This window comes from Columba livia, chromosome 21 (assembly GCF_036013475.1).
Source record: "Columba livia isolate bColLiv1 breed racing homer chromosome 21, bColLiv1.pat.W.v2, whole genome shotgun sequence".
Classification (NCBI taxonomy): domain Eukaryota; kingdom Metazoa; phylum Chordata; class Aves; order Columbiformes; family Columbidae; genus Columba; species Columba livia.
Window position 1 is genome coordinate 1813692 of NC_088622.1, and position 21529 is coordinate 1835220.

A 21529-nucleotide genomic window follows, 5' to 3' on the forward strand; every position below is an offset into this window, starting at 1 on the left:
CTGGGGTTTTTAACCAAGTAACATGATAATTGTTCTACTTTAGAAGTTGAATATAAACAAATGCTTGTGTCTACTACAAAAACTAGAACTGCGCACTGTGTAAAACCTTATCCAAACACAAAGAAACCCCACTTTTTGTGTGGAATGAAATCTGCAGCTCAGAAAAGGCAGGAGTTAAAGCATTTTGTTTCATTTTAACTGTTCAAAGCGTCCCCAAACGAGGTTGAGGACGCGGCTGCCCCCAGCAGCGCAGGCACGGGGGGGTCGGGGCCGCCCGCTGCTGCGTGGTCGCGGGTTCGCGTCCTGCGTGCGGCTGCCCAGCGCGGCGGGTGCTCCGCAGCCCAGCGAGAGTTAACGGCGGAGCCGCCTCTCCATTGGCGGCCGGCGGAGCGGCTGCGGTGCCCGCGTTTATAACCGCCGGCCGGGACGCCGCAGCCCCTCCGCCGGCACCGCGGGCTCGGCTCCATGCCGCGGCGGCCGGCATGCCCAGCCTGCTGCCGCCCTTCCTCGCCCTGCTCTGCTTCGGGCCGCCGGCGCCCGCCCTGAGGGCTCCGCGCCGGGTCGAGCCGGGGCCCGAGGCGGCGGAGGAGCCGTGGTGCCCGTACAAGGTGGCGGCGGCGGAGGGCGCGGCGAACGGGCGGCTCTGCTTCCGCACGCCGGCCCGCGGCTTCCAGTGCGCGGCTCGCTCCTGCCGCGCCCACCGCTCCCCGGGCGGCGCGTTCGTGGCCAACGTCCTGCGCAACGGCAGCGTGCTGCTGCAGTGGGGGCTGCTGCACTGGGGGCCGCCGCGCCCCTCCGCCGGCCTCCGCGGCTTCGCGCTCAACTGCTCCTGGGACGGCACCTACACGCGTTTCCCCTGCGACAGCGTGGAGCTGGGCGCCGCCTGTCGCGACTACCTGCTGCCCGAGGCGCACGGCAGCGTCCGCTACCGCCTGTGCCTGCAGCCGCGCTACGCGCCGCCGCGCCCCGCGCCGCCCGCGCAGTGCGTGGAGTTCCGCGTGGAACCGGCCGCCATGCGGGACATCGTCGTCGCCATGACGGCCGTGGGGGGCTCCATCTGCGTCATGCTCGTCTTCATCTGCCTCCTGGTCGCCTACATCACCGAGAACCTCATGAGCCCGGCCCTGGCCGCTCCGCGCCGCGCTTAAGCTCCCGCGCTGCCCGGGCGGGGAGGATGCTCCGGCCGCCGGCCCGGGATGCAGCGGCTGCCGGTTCTGCCGGTTCTCTCGCCAAACCGCTTCTCGCAGCACCCGGCACCGTCCTTCCGGCTCTTTCAGAGGAGAGGTTTATCTCTTTTTCAGGTTTTCCAAACTGTTCTGGCAGCGGTTCGGCCTCGTTTGAAGTGTCGGGTGTCCTGGGTTTGCTTTTCCCAAACTTCCCAGGATTTTTTATTCTTTTTCTCAGTATTTGGAGCTCTGCCTCCTAGGGTGGCTTTTCAGCGGGAGCCATACGTGGTTACTGATCTCTAGCGGATTAAAAGTAAATAATGGCAAAGGTCCACAAGTGCCAGAAAAATGTCTGTTTTTAAAAGCAAGTGACAGATCTTACAGAGGCCTGTTTCGGAAGACTCTCCAGAACACCTGTATTTTAAGCCTATGCCTAAATCCTCTTGCTCTTAGACAATGCTTGAATTTTTTTCCTGGGGGGAAACATTGTTTAAAGTCTATGAGAACGGACCAGTGGAACCACAAGACCTGTAGCTAAGTGTATGTTGATCCAAAGCCCACCTAAATCTTGTGACTTAAGTGGGTTTTGTATCGTGCCTTATGCCATTTACAGATTCCTGGACCCAGGCTGGCCACTGTCCAAAACAACAGGGGTTTCCTGGTCCGCTCGAGTGACCATCAGCATCCTACGCCGGTTAAACTTGCTTTTTTCTCCCTTTAGAACTGTCTTATCGGTAGTTTCCACAAAGAGCAATGCTATAGGGACGAACTTAGTTTGAGAATTCCCTTTTGTTGTGCAAGTATGAACTGATCCTTAATTAAAAAATAAGTACGATGTAATTGAGCACCACCACTACCCTCTGAAGTCCCATCCTTTAGGAATGCTGTGTGCAGCTACACAAAGGGAAATGCATCTTAAACACAGTTCACTAATGTTGTAGCCGAGTGTTTTGAGCATAGGAACACTCCTCGTAACTGCTCACTCTATGCTGTAGTAAGTCAGGTTTTAGCCATATTCTAGTATTAATTCTATTGTGCCTTAGTGCTGCGAATTTGTTCCATTTATATTGGTGTATCTGTCCTGTAGTCCTCATAGACAACTGTATCTTCCCTGGTGTTTTTGTCTCTGAACTAGTGGTTGTTGCTTTGTTTGTTCAGTTGGTTTTTTAAACAAACTTAGGTTGATCCTTACTTGAACTTTAGTATAGACACAGAATAGAGTCAGTTACCACCTGAGAGGTATTTACTTAGTGAGCTAGTTCTTATTTAGTGTTGTTTGTAGGTAGTTGACTGCTGTAACAGAAAAATCACTTTCCCTCACTTAAACTGAGCACCTAAAGCAAAAGTAGGGGAACAGCTCTTCTGCAAAGGGGCATCGTTATTAAAATATGTCAGTGTCATTTGTGAGCTGTTTGGGTAAATGTTTATCACTGATGAATGACCCGGATATTTTTCTTTGTAGAAGTAGTTTGTGAAGTATAAACTTGTTAGTAGAGGGTAAATATAGAAAGCATATTGAATCCTTAATGATTTGTACCAATCATAATCCCTTCAGTTATTTGAGAGCGGCTGAGAAACCGAAGGTGTGTGTTTCATCAGGCAGAAATACCTTTTATTCTTGCTGTGTTTCCTTTCTCCTGTGCAGCTGACTCTAAATGTAAGTGTTCTCTTTTGATCAGCTCGCCTATGTACCCGATTTCAGCGGCCTGACCATATCTAGCACCGCAGCAACAGAAAGATGGTGTCATTCATTGCTACTGAAGGACAATGTCATAATTTTTCTTGGTTTTTAATCCCTAAGGAGATTGACTGCTCGAAGAAAACACAACCAGTTCTTAAGAACAGTACGACTAATTGTACCTAGTGGTTTAGTTCAGTGAATTTAAATGCAGATGAAATTTGGGTCAAAGGTGTTCTCAAGGTTTCCCGTCAGTGTTTCCTGTAGCCCATTCTGCACAGGACTGTTGGAGTGGCGCTGATTCTGTACATCTCTGTCAGCTTCTGTCAACCAGTGTTACCGTTTTGTTCTTCATCTCGTCGTGAATCGCCAGATGTGAAAATTAAGTGTATAAATAATGAGCCCTGTACCACTTTGGCATTGACCTTAATAAATTAAGAAAATAATGAAATTAAAATGTCACAAATATTTAATGGTTCGAGGTCTTGTTTGACTCAAAGTAAGCAAATCTGCCCAGCGACTGGTCATAATGATATTAATGGGAAAATGAAAAGAGATGTATTGATTTTGGTTTACTGGGGGTTTAGACGATAGGGTCGCGGGGTAAGTCAGGTCGGAAGGGATCTCTGGAGGTCATCCCGCTCAAGCGCCTGTTCAGAGCAGTCAGCCGGGAGATCTCAGCGGGTTCCTCTGGGCTGTATCTGGTGTTGCCTTGAAAACCCCTGGGGACAGAGAGTGCACAACCGCTCTGGACACGCCGTTCTGCCCCCTGAACATGCTCGTCGTGCCGTCCATATTGTAAAAATTAAAAGGGTTGGGCTTATCAAGCAGGAGGTCACAGCACCTGGTGCGAGGAGCTCGTGATTTACACGTCCAACAGGAGGGAAAGAGGCACAATACTCAGATCACTTCAGCCTTTCAGGTGTAGGAAGCCAGCTGTGAAATTTTGTATGAAAACTCACTGAGCCAAAACTATTAATTCTGGTCGCCAAGTGTCTTTGGTTTTGAATATAAATGATCCCTGTTTGACCTTTGAATGAGCTGCTCTGAGCTCCTAAATCCATCTTTGTCTACCAGTTGAAGCAATTTTGTGTGCAGCCAGCACTGTTCATTGCAGTAACGCTGATGTAAGTCTGAGGAAACGGAGCACCCAATTTAATTTACAGCTTTGTATGTGACGATCTTCAATAAGACACCTCTGTGGGCATGATGGGATAGAGCTACCTGCTAAAGCAGCACCTCGGAGATACTCTAGAGATGTTATTGGTAGTCATCTCACATCTTCATGCCTCTGTCTCTCTGGATTGCATTGCAACAGTGTGCTGGGCTGAGAGCAAAATATGTAGAAGAAAAATGTCAGTCCCAATGGAGGAAATTCTGTAGTTCTCTAAAGGACTATTCTCATCAGTTTGACTCCCCAAGCCGTTGTGAGACTGCACAGTTAAAGAAACATTTATCCACTCTTTGCAGCAATTCACAAAACATATAGAGCACCTTGTGGAGTTATAATCAATCCTGGCCTGTCCAGGCAGCAATAAAGAAGAGGCAGGACGCTGATTTATAACTGCCAAGAAGCTGGCTGTCGTGTACCTAATGCTTCGGGAAAAAGTGGAAATAGCTTCTAAGGCAACTGTACATTCTATTACTAGACAAGTACCTGGGAATTAACCATATGGTACATGGTCCTGTGTTTATCTGGTCATTTCCAGGACAAATATCGAGCCATACCCATTTCTGCAGGAGTTAAAATGAAGAGTGATATGCTTGTTAACAAGCTTTTAAAATTCTTTTCCATGCCCTGCGCTAAATGTGAGGAAAATAACCGCTTAAATGTAAGCAGCTCAAGCTCAGCCTGACCCCAGCTTTGAATCTTCTGGAGGCAACAGTGTGCACCGCAGGCAAAGAATCTCTCTTAATTCCATTAGGACATATTTTGTGGAAGATAAAAGGAAAGGCTGCTTGGCTTTATTTGGAGGTGCAAGTGAAAGCTGGTATTTTGCTTCCATGGAGACCTGGAGCTGTAGTCTTACAAGACAGCGAACTGCTCTATTTCACCAGTACATTCCAAAAAAAAAGGCGAGGAAGACTGGGCTGGAAGGAGGAAAAGTGGCAGATAACAGTAAACTGTGTCACATTCCTGTTAAAGGCTTAGGAATTATAGCAGCGATGCTTTAAGCGCAAGCAAAGGCCTGTGAGGTCTGGGACCGATGTGTAATTATTGTGGGTCTCTGTGTCCCAGATTTCTGCTCTATTGACATGAGAGTTTTCCTGGGATCAACGCAGCAGGAGATGGTTATTTTGGTTCTTGCTTTTGGAATGTATATGTCCTAAATTCTTCTGCCCTCAGTAATCTCACATCTGCAAGCTCTGTGTTTGGAGTTGTTCATTCCAGCATACAGTAATATTAGAGGTATAGTCGGAGCTTTGTGTTTGGAGCAAGGTTTCTGCAATTGATTTTATAAAATAGCAGTGGGCCTCTTAAGGAAAAGCTCATTTGTGAATGTCCTACCAGATATTATTTTCTTATAAAGATTTTTCTAATTTTTTGGTCGAAAAAACAGGGATTTTTCCAATTTTTCCCCCATTTTTTCCTTTTCTCTGACCTTTCCTCCATGGCCCAGCTCAGTGGACACTCTGCAATATCCAGCTGCCACCTAGTGCTGAGAAATAAAACTAGCCAGAAGGCTGCTTTTCAGGAGGAAAAATGATGTTTTGAACCACATTCTTCTGAAAACAAACAGTGGAGTATGTGGCTTCCATTGGCACTCAAATTATAAGGGTGTCAGGTGTGGAAATAGAGTGTATTTGGGAAGGAGATGGGGAGACCCAAGACCCTACATTGTAAATTTGGAGTAATTTCTTTCTGGCTGTTGGAAAATTGCCTGTATATTAAACACGATAGAGCTGTCTGTCGGCTAAGGGGATGTGAAGCTGTGGGTTATTAGAATGTCTCGCCTGTTGTGATCACAGCAAATTATTACATTCCTGTGTCTCTGTTTGGCACAGGTAGATGAAGGCTAAGAGCACATGGGTATGTGTACACGTGCCTGAGACTCTTCATAACTATTATTACTAAATAGAGAAGCTGCTGTTGCCTCTGCTGGGATCTTTGAGCTGTTATATTCACCTTTGGTTATTTTGATTCTTGCTTTTGGAATATATATGTTGATATAAAGATGATTAAGGGAGTACAAAGATGCTGAAGGGAGTGGAGCATCTCCCGTGTGAGGAAAGGCTGAGGGAGCTGGGGCTCTGGAGCTGGACAAGAGGAGACTGGGGGGGCACTCATTCATGTTTACAGATATATGAAGGGTGAGTGTCAGGAGGATGGAGCCAGGCTCTTCTCGGTGACAACCAGTGACAGGACAAGGGGTAATGGGTTCAAACTGGAACACAAGAGGTTCCACTTAAATTTAGAAGAAACTTCTTCTCAGTGAGGGTGGCAGAGCCTGGCCCAGGCTGCCCAGGGGGGTTGTGGAGTCTCCTTCTGTGCAGACATTCCAACCCGCCTGGACACCTTCCTGTGTAACCTCATCTGGGTGTTCCTGCTCCATGGGGGGATTGCACTGGATGAGCTTTCCAGGGCCCTTCAACCCCTGACACTCTGGGATTACAGCAGCGATGCTTGAAGTGCGACTTCCACAGGGAAGGTCAGGCCGCTCCGCTCTGGGGACCGGCCCCTCCTCAGGCCGCAGCGCGGGCGAAGAGGCCTGGGGGGGCCGCGGGGTCGCTCCCTCGCTTCCCGGCCGCTCTCAGCCCCGTGTCCGCCGCCGCCCCGCCCCTGTCCCCGCGGTGGGCGGTGGCCCCCGCCCCCGAGCCCGCCCCGCGGTTGCCGCGGCCCGGCTGACACGTCCCGGCCCCGCCCGCCGCCGGGCGCCCGCCGCCATTTTGTGCGAGCCGCGGGCCGGGGCCGAGCGGGTCCGGGACCGCGGGGAGGGAGCCGGGCTGTTCCCTGCCCTGCGCCGCCATGCCGTCCTCGCCGCTCCGCGTGGCCGTGGTGTGCTCCAGCAACCAGAACCGCAGCATGGAGGCGCACAACATCCTCAGGTAACCGGGGCCTGCCCGGCCCGACCCGACTCCCGCCGGGCTCCGCCGCTGCGGCCTAGGTCTTGCGCCGCCCCTCCGGACCGCATCAGGGCCGCCCTTCCTCGGCCTGCCCGGCTCCGGGGGGCTGTCAGGGCAGCGGGGCCGTTCTCGGAGCGACCCCCGGCCCTGGGGGCTTCGTCCTGCTCCCGTCCCGCCGCCTCCGGCCTCTCCGCGGGCCGGGGCCGCTGGCGCTGCGGGGCCTGTGGATCAAAACACGAGCTGGCGGATTCAGCAGCCACCGAACAGCCCCCGGGCCTCGGCATCTCAACACTTAAATGCCTTTTAAAAACTATATATATATTTTTTTTTTACCCTTTAATGCTTCTGAAGACTGGAGCTGCAGTGTGCACTGAAAGGGAACCTTTCCCCGTTGCGGGAAAACCGGACGGAGTGTTCGGTTCAAAAATGTCTTAGGAATTTTTGAGGAATTTTTGAGGGTTCATCTCTTTAGCACTGCGTTTTCAGCTGGGCTGGGTTCGCAGGGGAGATGGGAGACCGGGATGGGCAGGAGGGACCTGATCTGCCCGACATCGTGTTCCTGAGCCTGCCCTGTGCGCTGCAGGAACATCATAAGGGCTCTTTGTTGTTGTTACGCGAAATACCATTCACGTTGAAAGGTACACGTTGCTAGCACGATCAGCCAGACAGCCGTGTGTACATTGTGTGCCGCACTTCAATAAAAACAGCCTTGAAAGGAATAAATAACAAGCATCTGGTCAGGCAGCCATTTTACCGTGAGCAGGATGATGCTTCACTGCTTAAACTTGGCTTGGAATGTTACCCGGGGCAGTTCTGGGAAAACATCCTGTTACCAGTAGCTGGTTGAGGGGCAGAACCTTATTTTTCTGTTGTTTGTCTGCTAATGATACTGGAACCGAGTTTTAATGGCAACCTGAGCACTACGGACGCGGTTGAATTCGCTTGTGGTGTTGAGGCGTTTGCTTCCCCTGTTTTTGCAGAAGAGTTGAATCGCTTCCGGTGTGACTGAGGTTCTTCTGGCAGGAAAATGGTTTTTTGGAAGTCTTTTCTCCCTTAAGATTTTAATTAAAAAATAACGAAGCATAGGTACTTGGCAAATGTTTCTTTTCAGCAGCATCCTATGTAATTATAGCAAGAATTGCAAAAACGGCCAATTCTTCAGTTTGAAAAATATCACTAAGGCAAGCTGTGATTTTACTTTCCAAATATTAGGCCTGCCTAGTGTCTACTAAAACTTGAACTTAATAGTATGCTACTTCCTTTTAAAGCAAAAATGGTCTTGCAGACATCTGAATTTTCACTTCTGATGCACTTTTAAAGCAGAAGATGTAGCCCTCTATGTGTAACACCTAGGTGACAGGTTCTGTTTGCCTGGTAGGCTTTTGTTGGGAGTACTTGCGGTCCTTCGCTTCTTGCTTTCATCTTTCCCCTTAGTAGTTTGTCCTTTTTAATGCATGAAATTATGAAGTGGTTTAAACAGGGTTGATTTAACGTCTTAGTGTACTTTTATGTTATAAAACCCTGGTGTGCTCTGTTTTAGACTCAGAAAAGCAGAATTGTGATACATACTTTGCACCCTTGGGAGCTGGTTTGGCTTGGTTTTTCTTTCTTTAAACTTAACACACCAGATAATGAGTGTGTTTTTGGGGGGATACTTATAAACTTATAAACTTCCTGTCCTTCTGGTCCATTCCAGAAGGGTTTGCAATGGGTCTCACTTGCCAGCTTGAATTGCTCATTTCACCTCACTGTGCTTGATATCTCTGTGCTGCCACTTGTGCTCTGGAAAAGAGATTATGCATTTGATCTTTTTCATATTTGAAGAATCGATCTACCAGTTTCTGGTGTTATCTTTGTTCTGTACAGTTTCTATTTGCTTTGTACCGTGCTTGCATATTTTCCAGCTAACCAGGTTTTGAACATTTTGTTCTATTCTTTCAACAGAAGTCAGACTGAAGGTCTTTTGAAGTTTGCGAATAGAATAGTTACCATCATCACAGGGGTACGTTAAGACATGAAAGCAAAGGGGAAAGAGGAAAAGCAGTAAGGACTGTAGGGAAGGGCGTGATCCTTCCTTAAAAGCTGCCGAACTGGATGTCTGTCTGCAGCCGGTCCCTAGGTCATCGTCTTACTCATCCTACGTTTCTTGCTCTTACAAATATAGTTGGCGTATAGGTATTTTTTCCCGTAAAGTATGCAAGTTTAGGCTCTGGTTCTCCTTCAAACATAGGAACATAGAAGAGGAAGGTGGAAGGGTAACACTGCTCTTATTACCAAACTTTATTATACAGCAACTTTGACTTTTCCATTTGAGTATATTTATTTGGTATGGCCTTTAAAATGAAGTTATTGTTGCAGACTCTCCCGGTGAATAGGAGGTGCTCTGATAGCTCCATATATTCAGGCTCTTGCAGTATAGATATCCTGTCTTGGTTTCCTGAGTTCAGGGACTCTGTTACTACTGATAATGAAAACTTGTAGGATACTGATATGCGCTTAAGCTACATAAATGTTCCTTTGGTTTAGGAAACTGTTAAGAAATTGGTGTGAATGAGATCTCTTAGTGGCAGTAAACATTTAAATATTGAAACTCTAGTAGCTGAAACTTAAATTTCACATTGATGTTATGATTTGTAGTTGCAGTGTCCACTTGCATGGATTTCTTGTGTTTGCTTTAATGTTTAGTAATACTTATTGGCCACTGTAAGAAGAAGAGCTGTACTGTTAAGGTATTTATCGCTTTACTGTAGGGTTTTAATGTAATAACCATGTCTGAGATTCCCAAATAACAAAGAGGAGAAAGGTGAGGATAAGCATGCGTGTCTCCATCTGCATGGATTTACATTGTTTCTCCTCCCAGTGCCCTAAAGCAAGTGGCAGTGGCTCTGTGGTGCGGTAGTGCGGTCCCGTGTTTATCTTGGCTTTCGCAGCAGTTGTGTCCCAGATGAGAAGCAATATTTGCCGTGAGCTCTGAGATTCTTTGGAGGGAAATACAGTGACTGTTGCCAGGCTCTTCAGTCAGAGGTCTCTAAACTCACAGGCATGTGATTAGTGCACGACCTCATTATAATGAGCTTTAGACTTTACCTGAGGTGAGCATACCTGCTGAAAACGAGACCTGTGCACTGGCCTATATTTGCACTTGCTGTATTGATAGTTCAGGTACGTTGGTCTGAATAGTATTAATAGCAACAGCTTCCTCAAATTTCATAATGCTTACAGGTCTGTTAACATTTAAACTTCGCATATTCAGAAATCAGTGCTGGGATAGTATTTTAGTATATCTTGCCCTTTACTCTTTATGGTAAAGTTGAATCTCATTATTTTCCACCTTCTGGGTAGTTTTTCTAGGCCAAGAAAAAATACTAGATGTACATAGTTTTGTAGAAAACGTTCATTGTTAAAAGGCTCTGCCACATTGCAACACTTGATGACTCATTAAACTAGATCTGTCCAGCTGCTTAACAAAAGCAGGCTCTGTTCTGTAATGAGAGTGCGGGCGTTCTGCCCTCTCCTCTGCCCCAAGTGGTGCAAGAAATGTGTTGAAACATTTTCAAAATATTTCATAGTCATACACCTGGTGCATAAATAGCATAAAAACTGTACCTGGGCGACTTGGGGTGGCAAAGCATGAAATTCCTTGTGAGGCACAAATTCTTGATGTGTGGCACTTCAAATGAAGATTTCCGGTCTGCTTTGTCCGTCGGACCACCAGAGAACAATCTCTCTTGGGTCCTGTTATTCAACAAATACATTGAAATGTTTCATAGTATTATTGAAGGATTTGTTGAGGGTCAAGTAGGTTAATCAGAAGGAACATTCTGGCATTACCCCTGAAGACAAGCAGGTTCCTGCCTCTTTTTTTTAATAATTGTAATTATTAAGTAGTTGTTCATGAGAATGGAATGATGCTATCCCTGGCTTACCCGAGAGTTTTAGGTCCCAACCAGCAGAGTAAGTGCCCCACTTCTGTAAAGGTAATTACACAGTGTGAGAAAAGTGCCAGGCCCACAAATGTTTGTACTCGGCTAATTAAATTATGCTAGAGGTAGTTTTGGCAACATCGTGAGGGGAATAACATAGTTAGTCCAATAACTTTAGCAAGAATATGTAAGTGTTGATCAGTTGATATTGTTACTTGCTTGCTTGTATCAAGACAAAACCATCTTTGCCTGTACTGTATCATCCAAGAGGGAATATAGAACACATGCTTATTGCAAATCCAAGATGCCTGAAAGCATAAAAATATCCAAAATGTACCATAATTCTAAGAACATTTCATATAAAGTGTAGTCTCTCCTTTAGAAATGATGTGTGAGCTTTGATTGTAGCTGCGAGGAAATGCACATGTTGGGTAGGCTTGGAAATGTAGTTGATAAGAGTTGCCCAAGTCTTTGGTTGTGATTTAGCTGATTGCTAAGAGGTGTTTGTAAAATTCACTATGTATTCTTCATAATGCTGTTTAAAGTTCATCCAGTCTAATTGCCCTTTTTCCCCCTGTTCCCTCTTGTCTTTCAGCAAACGAGGATTCAGTGTCCGATCCTTTGGAACAGGGACTCATGTGAAACTGCCAGGACCAGCACCGGACAAGCCGAATGTTTATGATTTCAAAACAACATATGATCAGATGTACAATGATCTGCTTAGGAAAGACAAAGAACTGTATCCCTGTGGCATGGCCTTTTAAAAAAATCCAATATGGTTCATCCTTGCAAGGTGTAATTCATTATTTGGCATCATGCATTAGGAATATATAGTTGCTTTACTGGCGATCTTAAAATGTTTTAGGCTTATAGGAGTTTTTTTTTTACAATGGGCCTCCAGTGCTCCCTTGTAAATCGCTATCGAGGTACAATGCACGCATTCAAAATGCTCTTTTGTAGTATGTGAACATGTTTTGCTCTTGAATGAAAGCACATTCATACTAGCACAGATTATCACATTGCCTCCACTGCACTGTGGATCATATTTTCTCAGTGCAAAGACTGTCCTGATCACGGATATGTGAAGAGCGACCACATCGACATTAATGTTGTATTTAGCTCAGACAAACAGACAGGTAAGGTTTACAGTATACTTTCTCTGGGAGAGAGGATACCTTTCATTAAAGAGCTCACCCTTCTCACTGAGAATTTCTTGCTACCTGGTTTGCTCTGTGCACTGAAAAAAAAAAAATCCTGTAGCATATTCTAACTCACAGAATTGTAGAATCATTTAGGTTGGAAAAGACCTTTAAGATCATCGAGTCCAACTGCAAAAGAATGGACATAGGAGAGCCCAGTGACGTATTTAATCCTGGAGAGCAGAGGTGATCAGGGTTGTGTACACTGCTTAAAACCATGACTCGTGTCAAACTCCGTGATTTTAGAGCAGGTAGGTTTTGAGGGTAAAGACTTATACAGTAACCAAAACCTGACCTACGCTTGTCAGAGTTGTGGAGTAGTTTTTTATGAACCAGGGTCGGGAGGCTCTCGGGTTTGTTGGGTGAGCATTAGGTGATGGACAATCCAACATTACCTGCTGAAGGGTGGGACTGCTGCTCGTCTGACAGGCTTGGAGTGTGATTGGCCTGGGAAAACAGAAGGTGTGGTTCTTCCTCTGATTGAGCTGGTTGTTCTGTTCCCCAGCCTTGCTTTCATCAGCTAAGCAGAGATGACTGTCACCTGTAGCCTTTCCATGTGATTTGAAATAGGATATCTCGGTGACAACTGTCTGCTTGTCCCGTATTCCCCTGATGGGACAGGTGAAGTTTGCTTGGCATTCAGTGCTGCTGCACCTGGGAGTGCTGTCCTTCCCCCAGCTGTGTGTGCTTGGTGAAATTGTGTCTGTAAGGGACGTGGAGTGTTCGCTGGCCAGCCAAGTGGATGACCGCTGCTTCAGAAAGCAGTAGCCTCACACAGAAATGCATGTCTGCAGGGCTGGACATCAGGCAGAACAAGGTTAAAAATGTATTAGAGTGAAAAGATCCACTGAAACTCCCTCGTGGAAAGGAGGGAGAACTATCAAACCCCACTCTGCGGAGACTAAAAGCACCCTCATTGTGGTTAATTAGCGAAATACAGAGCACAAGCTCACGTGCCTCAAAGATGTTGAATTTCAGAAGCGCAGGAATAGGGGATTAGTGGGGCCAAGCATGCAGATTCAGCTTCTGTGCCCATGAAGAGGAATAAATGCAGAGGATATAACTTTTTTACATCCGAGGCGGGTTATATGTCACCCTCTTCCATTAAGCATTCTGAAAACTCACTGGTGTGGAGCTTGCCCCATGTCCACATAGTCTGGCATAAACCAGCTTTCGGCTGCTTAGAGAAGAGCATTTTGAACACTCCTAACAGGTAGAAGTGAAAGGTTGTTTGGAAACTTTGGATACATTTGGAAATGTGATCAATAACCCGCATCTCGATAGAAGGAAGATCAGAAAAATGTGGAAGGTAAGAGAAATCTGAGTCAGATGGCCCTTGTTACCATTTTCCACTGGTCAAATTCCTTGTGCTCTTAGAGTACCTAAGAGGATGTGCAGGCATGTACTTCAGCACTGGCAGAATTATTTGGATCATGGTGTTTTGTGAAGGACAGTATATATCCTGTGTATTTCAAATCAGTTGTTCCGGCACTTGGGGATCCAGTGGTTTCACCAGTGGACCAGTGTATTAAACAGAATTTAGCAGTGCAAATGAGAAGTCAGCATGGGAATGGCAGGAGAGGTGTGTGACAGTTTCTTTCTTTCTATCTCAGTAGAAACAAGCTGGCTGACCAGCTGTATTTATAAAATCCCGCTCAATAGAGAGAACAGTTGCTGGCATGGAATCCTTCTTGGAAGGTTTTATTTGGGTACGTGCAAGTGTGTGAAGGGCTTCGTGTGGCAGACGGGGCGCTCCCAGCCCTGAGAAATTCATGCATGTGAGAGCTCTTTTCCAAAAGATTCTTTAATAAATTTCTGAAAGTCAGCAGAAGAAGGAATCTAGTATAGATACATACATTTAGATGCTTGCTTTTCCCAAGCGTGATGCTGCTACTTTTTGGGATACTTAATTTTGCCTGATTTGATACAAGGTAGTGAAAGTACTGTTAAAATCTGAAGTAGTATTAGTTACTGAAGTCTCCGTTTTCAGGGTGTGTGAAAGAAATTCCGACTGTCTTTGTCCCGTATACCTCTAATTGGCATAGCATTCAGGAAAATCAAACAAACAAAGTGATTAAAGTAGTATATTTTCAGGAGATGGTAAGTTGGGATGGGGTTGGGGCAGAGCAGGTGTTTTATGTTTGGTGCCCAGTGGCAGATTTGGAAATCTTCAGTGCCTTTAGGATTTAGTGCAAGAATAGAGACGGAGCGTGAGAAGGGCTTATTGTGAGAAGTGTTTGCCCAAGGTATGCAGGTTGTTGGATGTAAACTTGGCAAAATTGGCTGTTAATCAGCCTGTGCATTAACCACATTGTTCTGTTTTTCGGTATCGTCTTCACGGCGTTGTGCTTGGGACCATTTGCTGCAGAGCTCAGCCAGCGGGTTTCTTGCTGCGCACGCCGCTGTTTCAAAGTGGTCCTGCTGGCTTGATGAATACGTTTGCAGGTTTCCCGAATGCGTTAAATTCAATGACTTAATTGATTTAAGTTTTGTAATACTTGCATTTTGCTTTATCTGAGTTACCCTATCCAGCCATGACTAGTTGAAAATTACCTTTGCTTTCTACAGTACAAAGCAATGACAACAATGGAAACCACTTTGAAAACAGTTGTTGCAGATAGTGTTTCTCCGAGACATTAAGTGACTAATATTGACACACACACAACTTACTGGTTTTAAATACATGTATATCTTCATCAATACATTATTATGGGGTATCCTTAAGTAAATGGAGAGAATGCAGTCAGTGACAACAGAAATAGCTGGGTATAGGTATCTTCGTAAGAGTGAGCAACAGTGCTGTGTCTATTGGAAAAACTCAACTTGTATCGCAAGATCACCTTTTAATATTGAGTCTTCCTATTCCTGAGTTGCCGTGCATAAATTTCATTATCTCGTGGATCTGTTTAGCATGGTTACTCCAATAAAGATGATATCTGAGTTGGACTCATGTAAAAATGTGATGGATTTACTCTACCCATAGTTTGTGGTAGGTGAAGGCCTCTTAGAGAAACATGGGCGTTTGGTTGGCTTGGTAGTGGTAAGGTGGTGGCCAGAAAACAGCACAGCATGGAAAGCCAGGTGAAAATTTGGTGAGAACCTGCTGGAAAAAGCAAGCAGAAATGCATAGGGTAGGGAGAGTGGAGTAGAAACCTGGTGGAAGGGAAGGAGAGCAGAGTCTGACTTGAGTGATTCCACATCTGGTGGTGCAGTGGGAACCATTAATAAGCTGTAAGATCCTTGCATTCGCCCGAGCTCATGAAGAGGAAGAAGCTGGATTATGAGTGTGCATTGAAAACAGTCGTGCAGATCACGTCCCCCTGCTTACTGGAAGGATGGGGTGCTGTGCAGATCCCATCCCCCTGCTTGCTCAAAGGATGGGGTGCTGTGCAGATCCCATCCCCCAGCTTGCTCAAAGGATGGGGTGCTGTGCAGATCCCATCCCCTGCTTGCTCAAAGGATGGGGTGCTGTGCAGATCCCATCCCCCTGCTTGCTCAAAGGATGGGGTGCTGTGCAGATCCCATCCCCTGCTTGCTCAAAGGATGGGGTGCTGTGCAGATCACGTCCCCTGCTTGCTCAAAGGATGGGGTGCTGCTTTTTTTTTCCAGGTGGAAAAAGATTTCAGACGAACAAGTACGAAAGTGGCGTGAATCTCAGCTGCTTATTCCAATCTCCTTTTATAGGCAGATGGACCCTTGGAAAAAAAAATAGCTCTAAGTTGGCAGCAGAAGGCTCGACTGTGAAGCAGCAAGTTTGCCTGTGTGGGTTTGGTGAATATGCGTAATTTGGGCTCCACGCTCAGTCAGGAAAGCTGGGGGACAGACGCCAGCAACGTTTCATCCTAGAAAGGGAAAAGAAAACCCCAACTTTGGGCTACAATGGGCAATTGTTGAATTATATAGGGAGAAATCTTTCGGGAAAGAAAGAATGGAAAAAGGCCTGGGGGTCACTTGAAGGAAAATGCTGTGAAAGTCAGTTGGCTGAGAGAGAATTGACAATGTGTATTTGTGATAACAGCTCACTCAGTTTGTGATTCAGAACTGAAGTTTTCTGTAATCAAGTAGCTAAAGCGAGATGATGCAGACACATAAGAGAACTGAACATGAGTAGACTCTTATAGGTAAAAAAATGGGTTAAATTTTTAATGTAGCTTAAACACTTGAAAGACTGCAAAGCTTTGGAGGCCGTTTGCTTGAAAACCGCTCAAGAACACTTTGAAGCTCATAGATGAGCAGGTGTGGGTCTGGCTGCAGAAAGGCAGACGGAAAGTTGTTGCTTTTTGGTACGAAAGATGAGGACTGTTCTCTGAAAATAATTAAGATACCTGCTAGGTGCGTATATGATCTTTTCAACGATGAAATATGCCAAGACGACCTCTTAATGTATTTGCTGCTAATGATGGAATAATTTTTTTGTGAGAATCCTGTTATCTGGAGAAAATATAGACTGTTATCCTTACTGCTAATTTAATTTAAAAATATATACTTGTAAGGCCCAAAGTACTGCTGCTTCAAAGCAAGGGGGGGATGCTTCAGTTTGCAGACATTCTTAATTCAAAACTCTCCTGGTATTCCTAATTTACACATCAAACTGTGGTTGTAGTCAAGTGAGCGGATGTATGGGCGGTCAGTCCTGTGTCCTTCTAACGAAGCTGCATGTCCCCAAAGGCGGAGAAGACGGCGGGATTACTGAATCCTGTCAGAAAGGGGGATACAGGGTGTAAATTTGAGCCTCGGGGTTACTGTAGCAGCATAAATATAGCTACCGAGCCGCAGAACAGATTCACACAGCGACTGAAGTTGTGACAGGCGTACAGGCAGTGTTGTTCTTCACTCCCATTTATATACCTTGGGATATTTTTAAGGTATGATGCTTCTGTGATTTATTTTTCTTTGGGATTTTGGTGGCACAAACCCGAGCCCCGGGTGGGACGTGGTGCAGATGTGCGGTTGACGCTGGAAACGTCGTATAATTGACTTTCAGGATGGAGGCCCCTGGAGTGAGGGACAGTGACTGAAGTGAATGTGGGACATTCTGCTCACGCAAAACGCCAAGTCGGTGTGTTCTAAGCATTACGGATATAAAAATAGTTGCCCAAGAAAAGTCCTCCCGAGGAACTCTGCTCTTCTGAGAGCCTTTTAAAGCTGTCTCTGCCATTGTACTCATGAAAACCAGGAATTGCATGGATGGGGGATCATGCTGCCACCTTAGGAACCTGTTTAGTGGTCACTAATCTTTGTATTTTCAGGCGGAAATCATCTCATTTTAAAGATAGTAATAATTTAACTTGTGCTGGTCATTTGCTCAAAACCCATGACTTTTCTTAAAGCAAAGGTACTTAACTTGAGCAACTTCAGATACACACAGAATGGGATTTTACACATGTTGGACAGAAATAAGAGAATCAAGCCACGACCAGAAAGATTCCAGAACTGCAAAGATGTTTTTGATTTGATCCTAACGTGTGAAGAAAGAGTCTATGATCAAGTAGTAGAAGGTAAGGACCTTGAACTGATAAATCAAGTTAACTTTGAGTGCCTTTGTTTTTGCCTCCCACCTGAAGTCTTTCACAACTCTGGAAACTTCTCCATCTCCTCTGACTGTTGCTGCTGGAACACCAGCAAGAACAAGAGCTCACAGTCCATTGCCGTAGACTTCGTGTTCCAGAGAAGCGATGACTGAATCCTTATTTCTAAAAGGTGCTGGTGTTGGTAGCTACACAGAATGTGTGTGTATAGCAACTTGAAGGGCTGACATAAGGACATAGCAAGCATTCGGAGAAACTCGGATACATGTTTGGTTTGAAAATGCTTGTGGGTATAGAAAACTAGCAAGTTATATGTGACAAGCACTTTTTCACCCTGGGTTGATAGCAAAACACAGTTTAAGCTGTCTTCCTTATGAGACTATCCTTGTCTATGGAAGGCTTCTTGGTCCTACCATGCAGTTCATCCACGCTAAATACCTCCTGTACAGGTGGCGAAACTGTTCTTGAGCATAGTTAACACTGCGGGCGTGCTACGGCTTTGCCCATAAATGAGTCAAAGTGGGAGATGCCAGAAGAATCTCAGTTGGGGATCGGGTTCTGCACGAACACAGTGCAGCAAGCGTGGTGTGAACCCCCTGAACAGAGCCCTGCTCCCCCTGCGAGTGCTGGGTACAGCTCGATGCAAACTTTAAGGTGTTTCTTTTACATGGAAAAAGCAACCAACAAAATTAGTATCATACACATAATTTAAAAGGCCGTTGCCTTGCCTATTGAGTCCCCAGTGGTCACGGCACAAGCAGCACAGAGCACGATGCATTTGGGCTTTTGCAAGCCAAGCAGTTTGTGTTCTGAATGTTTGAGTGGAGCGTTTGAAATGTGTCGGTAAGCTGTGAGAGCAGCTGCCCTGATGAATGGATCTGTCACAAGAAAGTGGCTTTCACTGGAGTGTTTTAGATGAGTATCCTGAGGAAGGGAGGTGAAGAGCAACCACTTTCTAATTTTCCAGCTGTGCATCTCTTCCAGCTTCATGGTAATGCCTCTCATAGTTGATCAGTGAAAGGACAAAGGCTTGAGTGCCACCAAATGGCTGGAGATAAGAAAGCTGAAATTTTAAGATTGAGGCCTTGACAGGTTTGCCAAAATGAAGTTGCAGAACAGGGTTAGGAGAGAACAAGTTGTAGCTTATAAACTGTACTAGGAAGGTTATGTTAGAGAGGCATAACAATAATACACGGGTGGATTGGCAGGAAAAGGATCTCTCAATTCTCCCCGTTCACCTCTTGTTAATAAGCAGAACACACGAAAGCTGGAATTTTCTGATGTGACCACCGGTACTTGCAGGAGTTCCCTTTGCAGTTTGATTTTCAGAGTGCTGGAGGTACGGTGCTTTTTTATAAAATGGGCAATTAAAACTCTCCAGGCAAGGAAGCCCAGAACCATTCTTGACTTTTGACAATCTCGATCTTGTCTCTAAAGACCAGCAGGGTGAGGTGAGCAGGAACTTCTTGACCGGGGCAGACAGCTCTCATGACTCTTCTACAAAACTGAATTCTTTTGTTTCCAAAATCCATCTCTCATTTTTGAAATAAGAGGGACTATGTTTAGGCCAATATTAAAGAATTTTCTGCCTTCTCCAAACTTGTTTTTGGAAGTGGAGAACGGCTGTGTATTTTTAAGAATCTTTTGAATACTCTGTATAAAATATCACACCGTTCCACCCAAAGTTTTGCTGTTACGTGTGTTTTGTTTTCAACTAGATTTAAATTCCAGAGAACAGGAGACGTGTCAGCCCGTACACGTGATCAACGTGGACATTCAGGATAACCACGAGGAGGCAACGCTGGGCGCTTTCCTCATCTGCGAGCTCTGCCAGTGTGTGAGTACAGGGGCTGTTGGACCCAGCGCGGGGGGCTGTTGGACCCAGCGCAGGGCTCGGCCTTTGCTTAGGACTCCTTAAAAGCGTCGCACAAGCTTAAAATCCACATCTAGACTTAAGTTTCCAAATTCTTGTGGTTATCTCTGGAGCTGTTGTGCAAACAGATGAAATGTGATGGAGTTCGTGGTTTCCAAAGTGGACTCTGTGCATGCATCCAAAACCCAGGTGTTGGCAGCCATTGCACATACTCAAAATGCTGTTTATGGCAAAAAACGCGGTTCAAAAGCAGTTGTAATATTTGGGTTTAAACATCAGATTTGTGTTCTGGATCCCAGTGTATTTGAAACACACCCAGTGTAGGGGTATCTCTCGGTACTGTCCTGTAGTGTGGACGATGTGGAAGAGCAAACTGGTACCTGTGTCATCCACAGTCAGGGGCTCTGGAAGTAAAACTGAAATAAGCTGCACTTGAAACAGTTGACCTGTCTCTCAGGGGTTTGTGTCCTTTCACAAATTGGGGGGTTCACCTCTTCCAGAGCAGCAACAGGCGTTTTACTTCAGCCTGTGTGATCTGTTCTGCTCTTAAATCCTTTCCAGATGCAAAAAGCCAAAGAGGGTTCAAGGACTTAAAACTGCGGCCATCTCTTGAGTGCCTGTAGCTGTTCTCAAGCACTGAGTTGTTACAATTTCCTAAACCACATCATATCCTTGGAGTCTGGTTGCTTAGTGTGTTTTGTCTTACAGATACAGCACACGGAAGACATGGAAAACGAAATAGATGAGCTGTTACAGGAATTTGAAGAGAAAAGTGGAAGGACTTTTCTTCATACTGTCTGCTTTTATTAAAGCACATCTGTCTCTTAGGCCTTAATACAGATGAGGGAAGCATGTGTTTAAAGTTCTGATTATACTGTATTTTCCTGGAAAATGAGTATTGATTTTTTTGTTTTGTTTTGTTTAAAAACTCCTTTTCAGTGTCTTTTTGTTCTGTTTCAGGTATTCTGTCACAGGTAGGCAGAGATACTGGTGGGGGTTGTACATATGAGATGATTAAAAGTATACACAAAGGCCACCTATTTAAAAATGAAAATCAAGATTTTCTTTAAATCCTACTTTAATTATTTACAAGTAGGGTTCTAATTATTAAGAGAATGTTTCTTGAATATAAGTTTATAATGTATTTTTCCAGCTTACAAATTTATTTTGTTTCAGTTGTGCTTTTTTTTTTTTATTATAATGTGACAGAATGGCTGAACTACGTGAGGATATGAATGGAACAATGAAAAACGAGTATCTGTATATTATTAGGTATAAAGTTGGAAGCATCCAATAAAAATGCAAAACCTGTAAGTTTGTCTGTTTTCCAAATAGAAGGTGAGGAAATGCGGCTGCTCTGAGATGGCGAACACGGTGTTTGGAGTGGGATGTGAATGGTTGTTCATCCAGAGGCTCTTGGAGAGGTGGGGACAGCAAGAAAGTCTTGAGAGGAACCCAAAGACCACAACTGTGCCCCTTGTTTGGAGAGGCTGTGGGTTTGGGCAGCTCATAATGATCAAATGGCATCTGCCCCACACCTGAAAACTGCAAGTCTGTATCTGGGAATATTCCTTTGCAGTTGTAAGTGTCGAAGTCTGAGTCAGGCGCCCAAAGAAGCCCTGAACCTCTGCTCCCGGGTTCGGGGCTTGGATGTGGTTTCAACTGTCTTGTGGGAAAACTTAGACCTCTGCCAGCTCAATCTGTGTCCTGGACGGTGTCCAAATGGGTCATTGCATCACACTCAGGTCCCGGGAATGTTTAATATCCCTGAATTACCTGTGCTGCTTTTTCTTATCCGTTCAAAATACTTAAAGCAAAACCGTTGCGGAGAGTGAATGAATAGATCAGAAGCATCAGGGGATGGGCAGTTCAAGCAGCAGCTGTGATAAGGTTTGCAGGTTGTTTCCTGATGGGCTCGTCCTGTCCCATGGAGCTTTGGAGCCTTGGTATTTGGAGGAATTCCTTCAGCCTCCTCCACTTCTGCTGTTTTCTGTCTGATCCCAGCGCTGGTTACCATGGGGATATTTACAGCCAAAGAAGAGGATGATTCTGCAAGGACTGAGCTGCTTTAGCTCGTCTATTTAAAAAGACATTTCA

The 21529-nt window shown here is 45.5% G+C and overlaps 2 protein-coding genes across 2 annotated transcripts; both read left to right on the forward strand.

The window, feature by feature from the left end:
• The first annotated feature begins 59 nt into the window (after window positions 1–59).
• FNDC10 (fibronectin type III domain containing 10) lies at window positions 60–3312 on the forward strand. Its single transcript, XM_065037463.1, has one exon. It carries the CDS (start codon window positions 483–485, stop codon window positions 1146–1148), a length of 666 nt encoding a protein of 221 aa, XP_064893535.1. The 5' UTR covers window positions 60–482; the 3' UTR covers window positions 1149–3312.
• Window positions 3313–6662: 3350 nt separating this feature from the next.
• SSU72 (SSU72 homolog, RNA polymerase II CTD phosphatase) lies at window positions 6663–20746 on the forward strand. Its single transcript, XM_065037465.1, has 5 exons — window positions 6663–6891; window positions 11428–11571; window positions 17390–17529; window positions 19278–19396; window positions 20141–20746. The coding sequence occupies exons 1-5, from the start codon at window positions 6812–6814 to the stop codon at window positions 20240–20242; spliced, it is 585 nt and encodes a 194-aa protein (XP_064893537.1). The 5' UTR covers window positions 6663–6811; the 3' UTR covers window positions 20243–20746.
• The last annotated feature ends 783 nt before the right edge of the window (window positions 20747–21529 follow it).

Coding starts and splice junctions, on each gene's coding strand:
- SSU72 (XM_065037465.1), top strand. CDS start 6,812: ATGCCGTCCTCGCCGCTCCGCGTGGCCGTGGTGTGCTCCAGCAACCAG. Junction 6,892..11,427: donor GAGGCGCACAACATCCTCAG/GTAACCGGGGCC, acceptor CTTGTCTTTCAG/CAAACGAGGATTCAGTGTCC. Junction 19,397..20,140: donor TCTGCGAGCTCTGCCAGTGT/GTGAGTACAGGG, acceptor TTTGTCTTACAG/ATACAGCACACGGAAGACAT.
- FNDC10 (XM_065037463.1), top strand. CDS start 483: ATGCCCAGCCTGCTGCCGCCCTTCCTCGCCCTGCTCTGCTTCGGGCCG.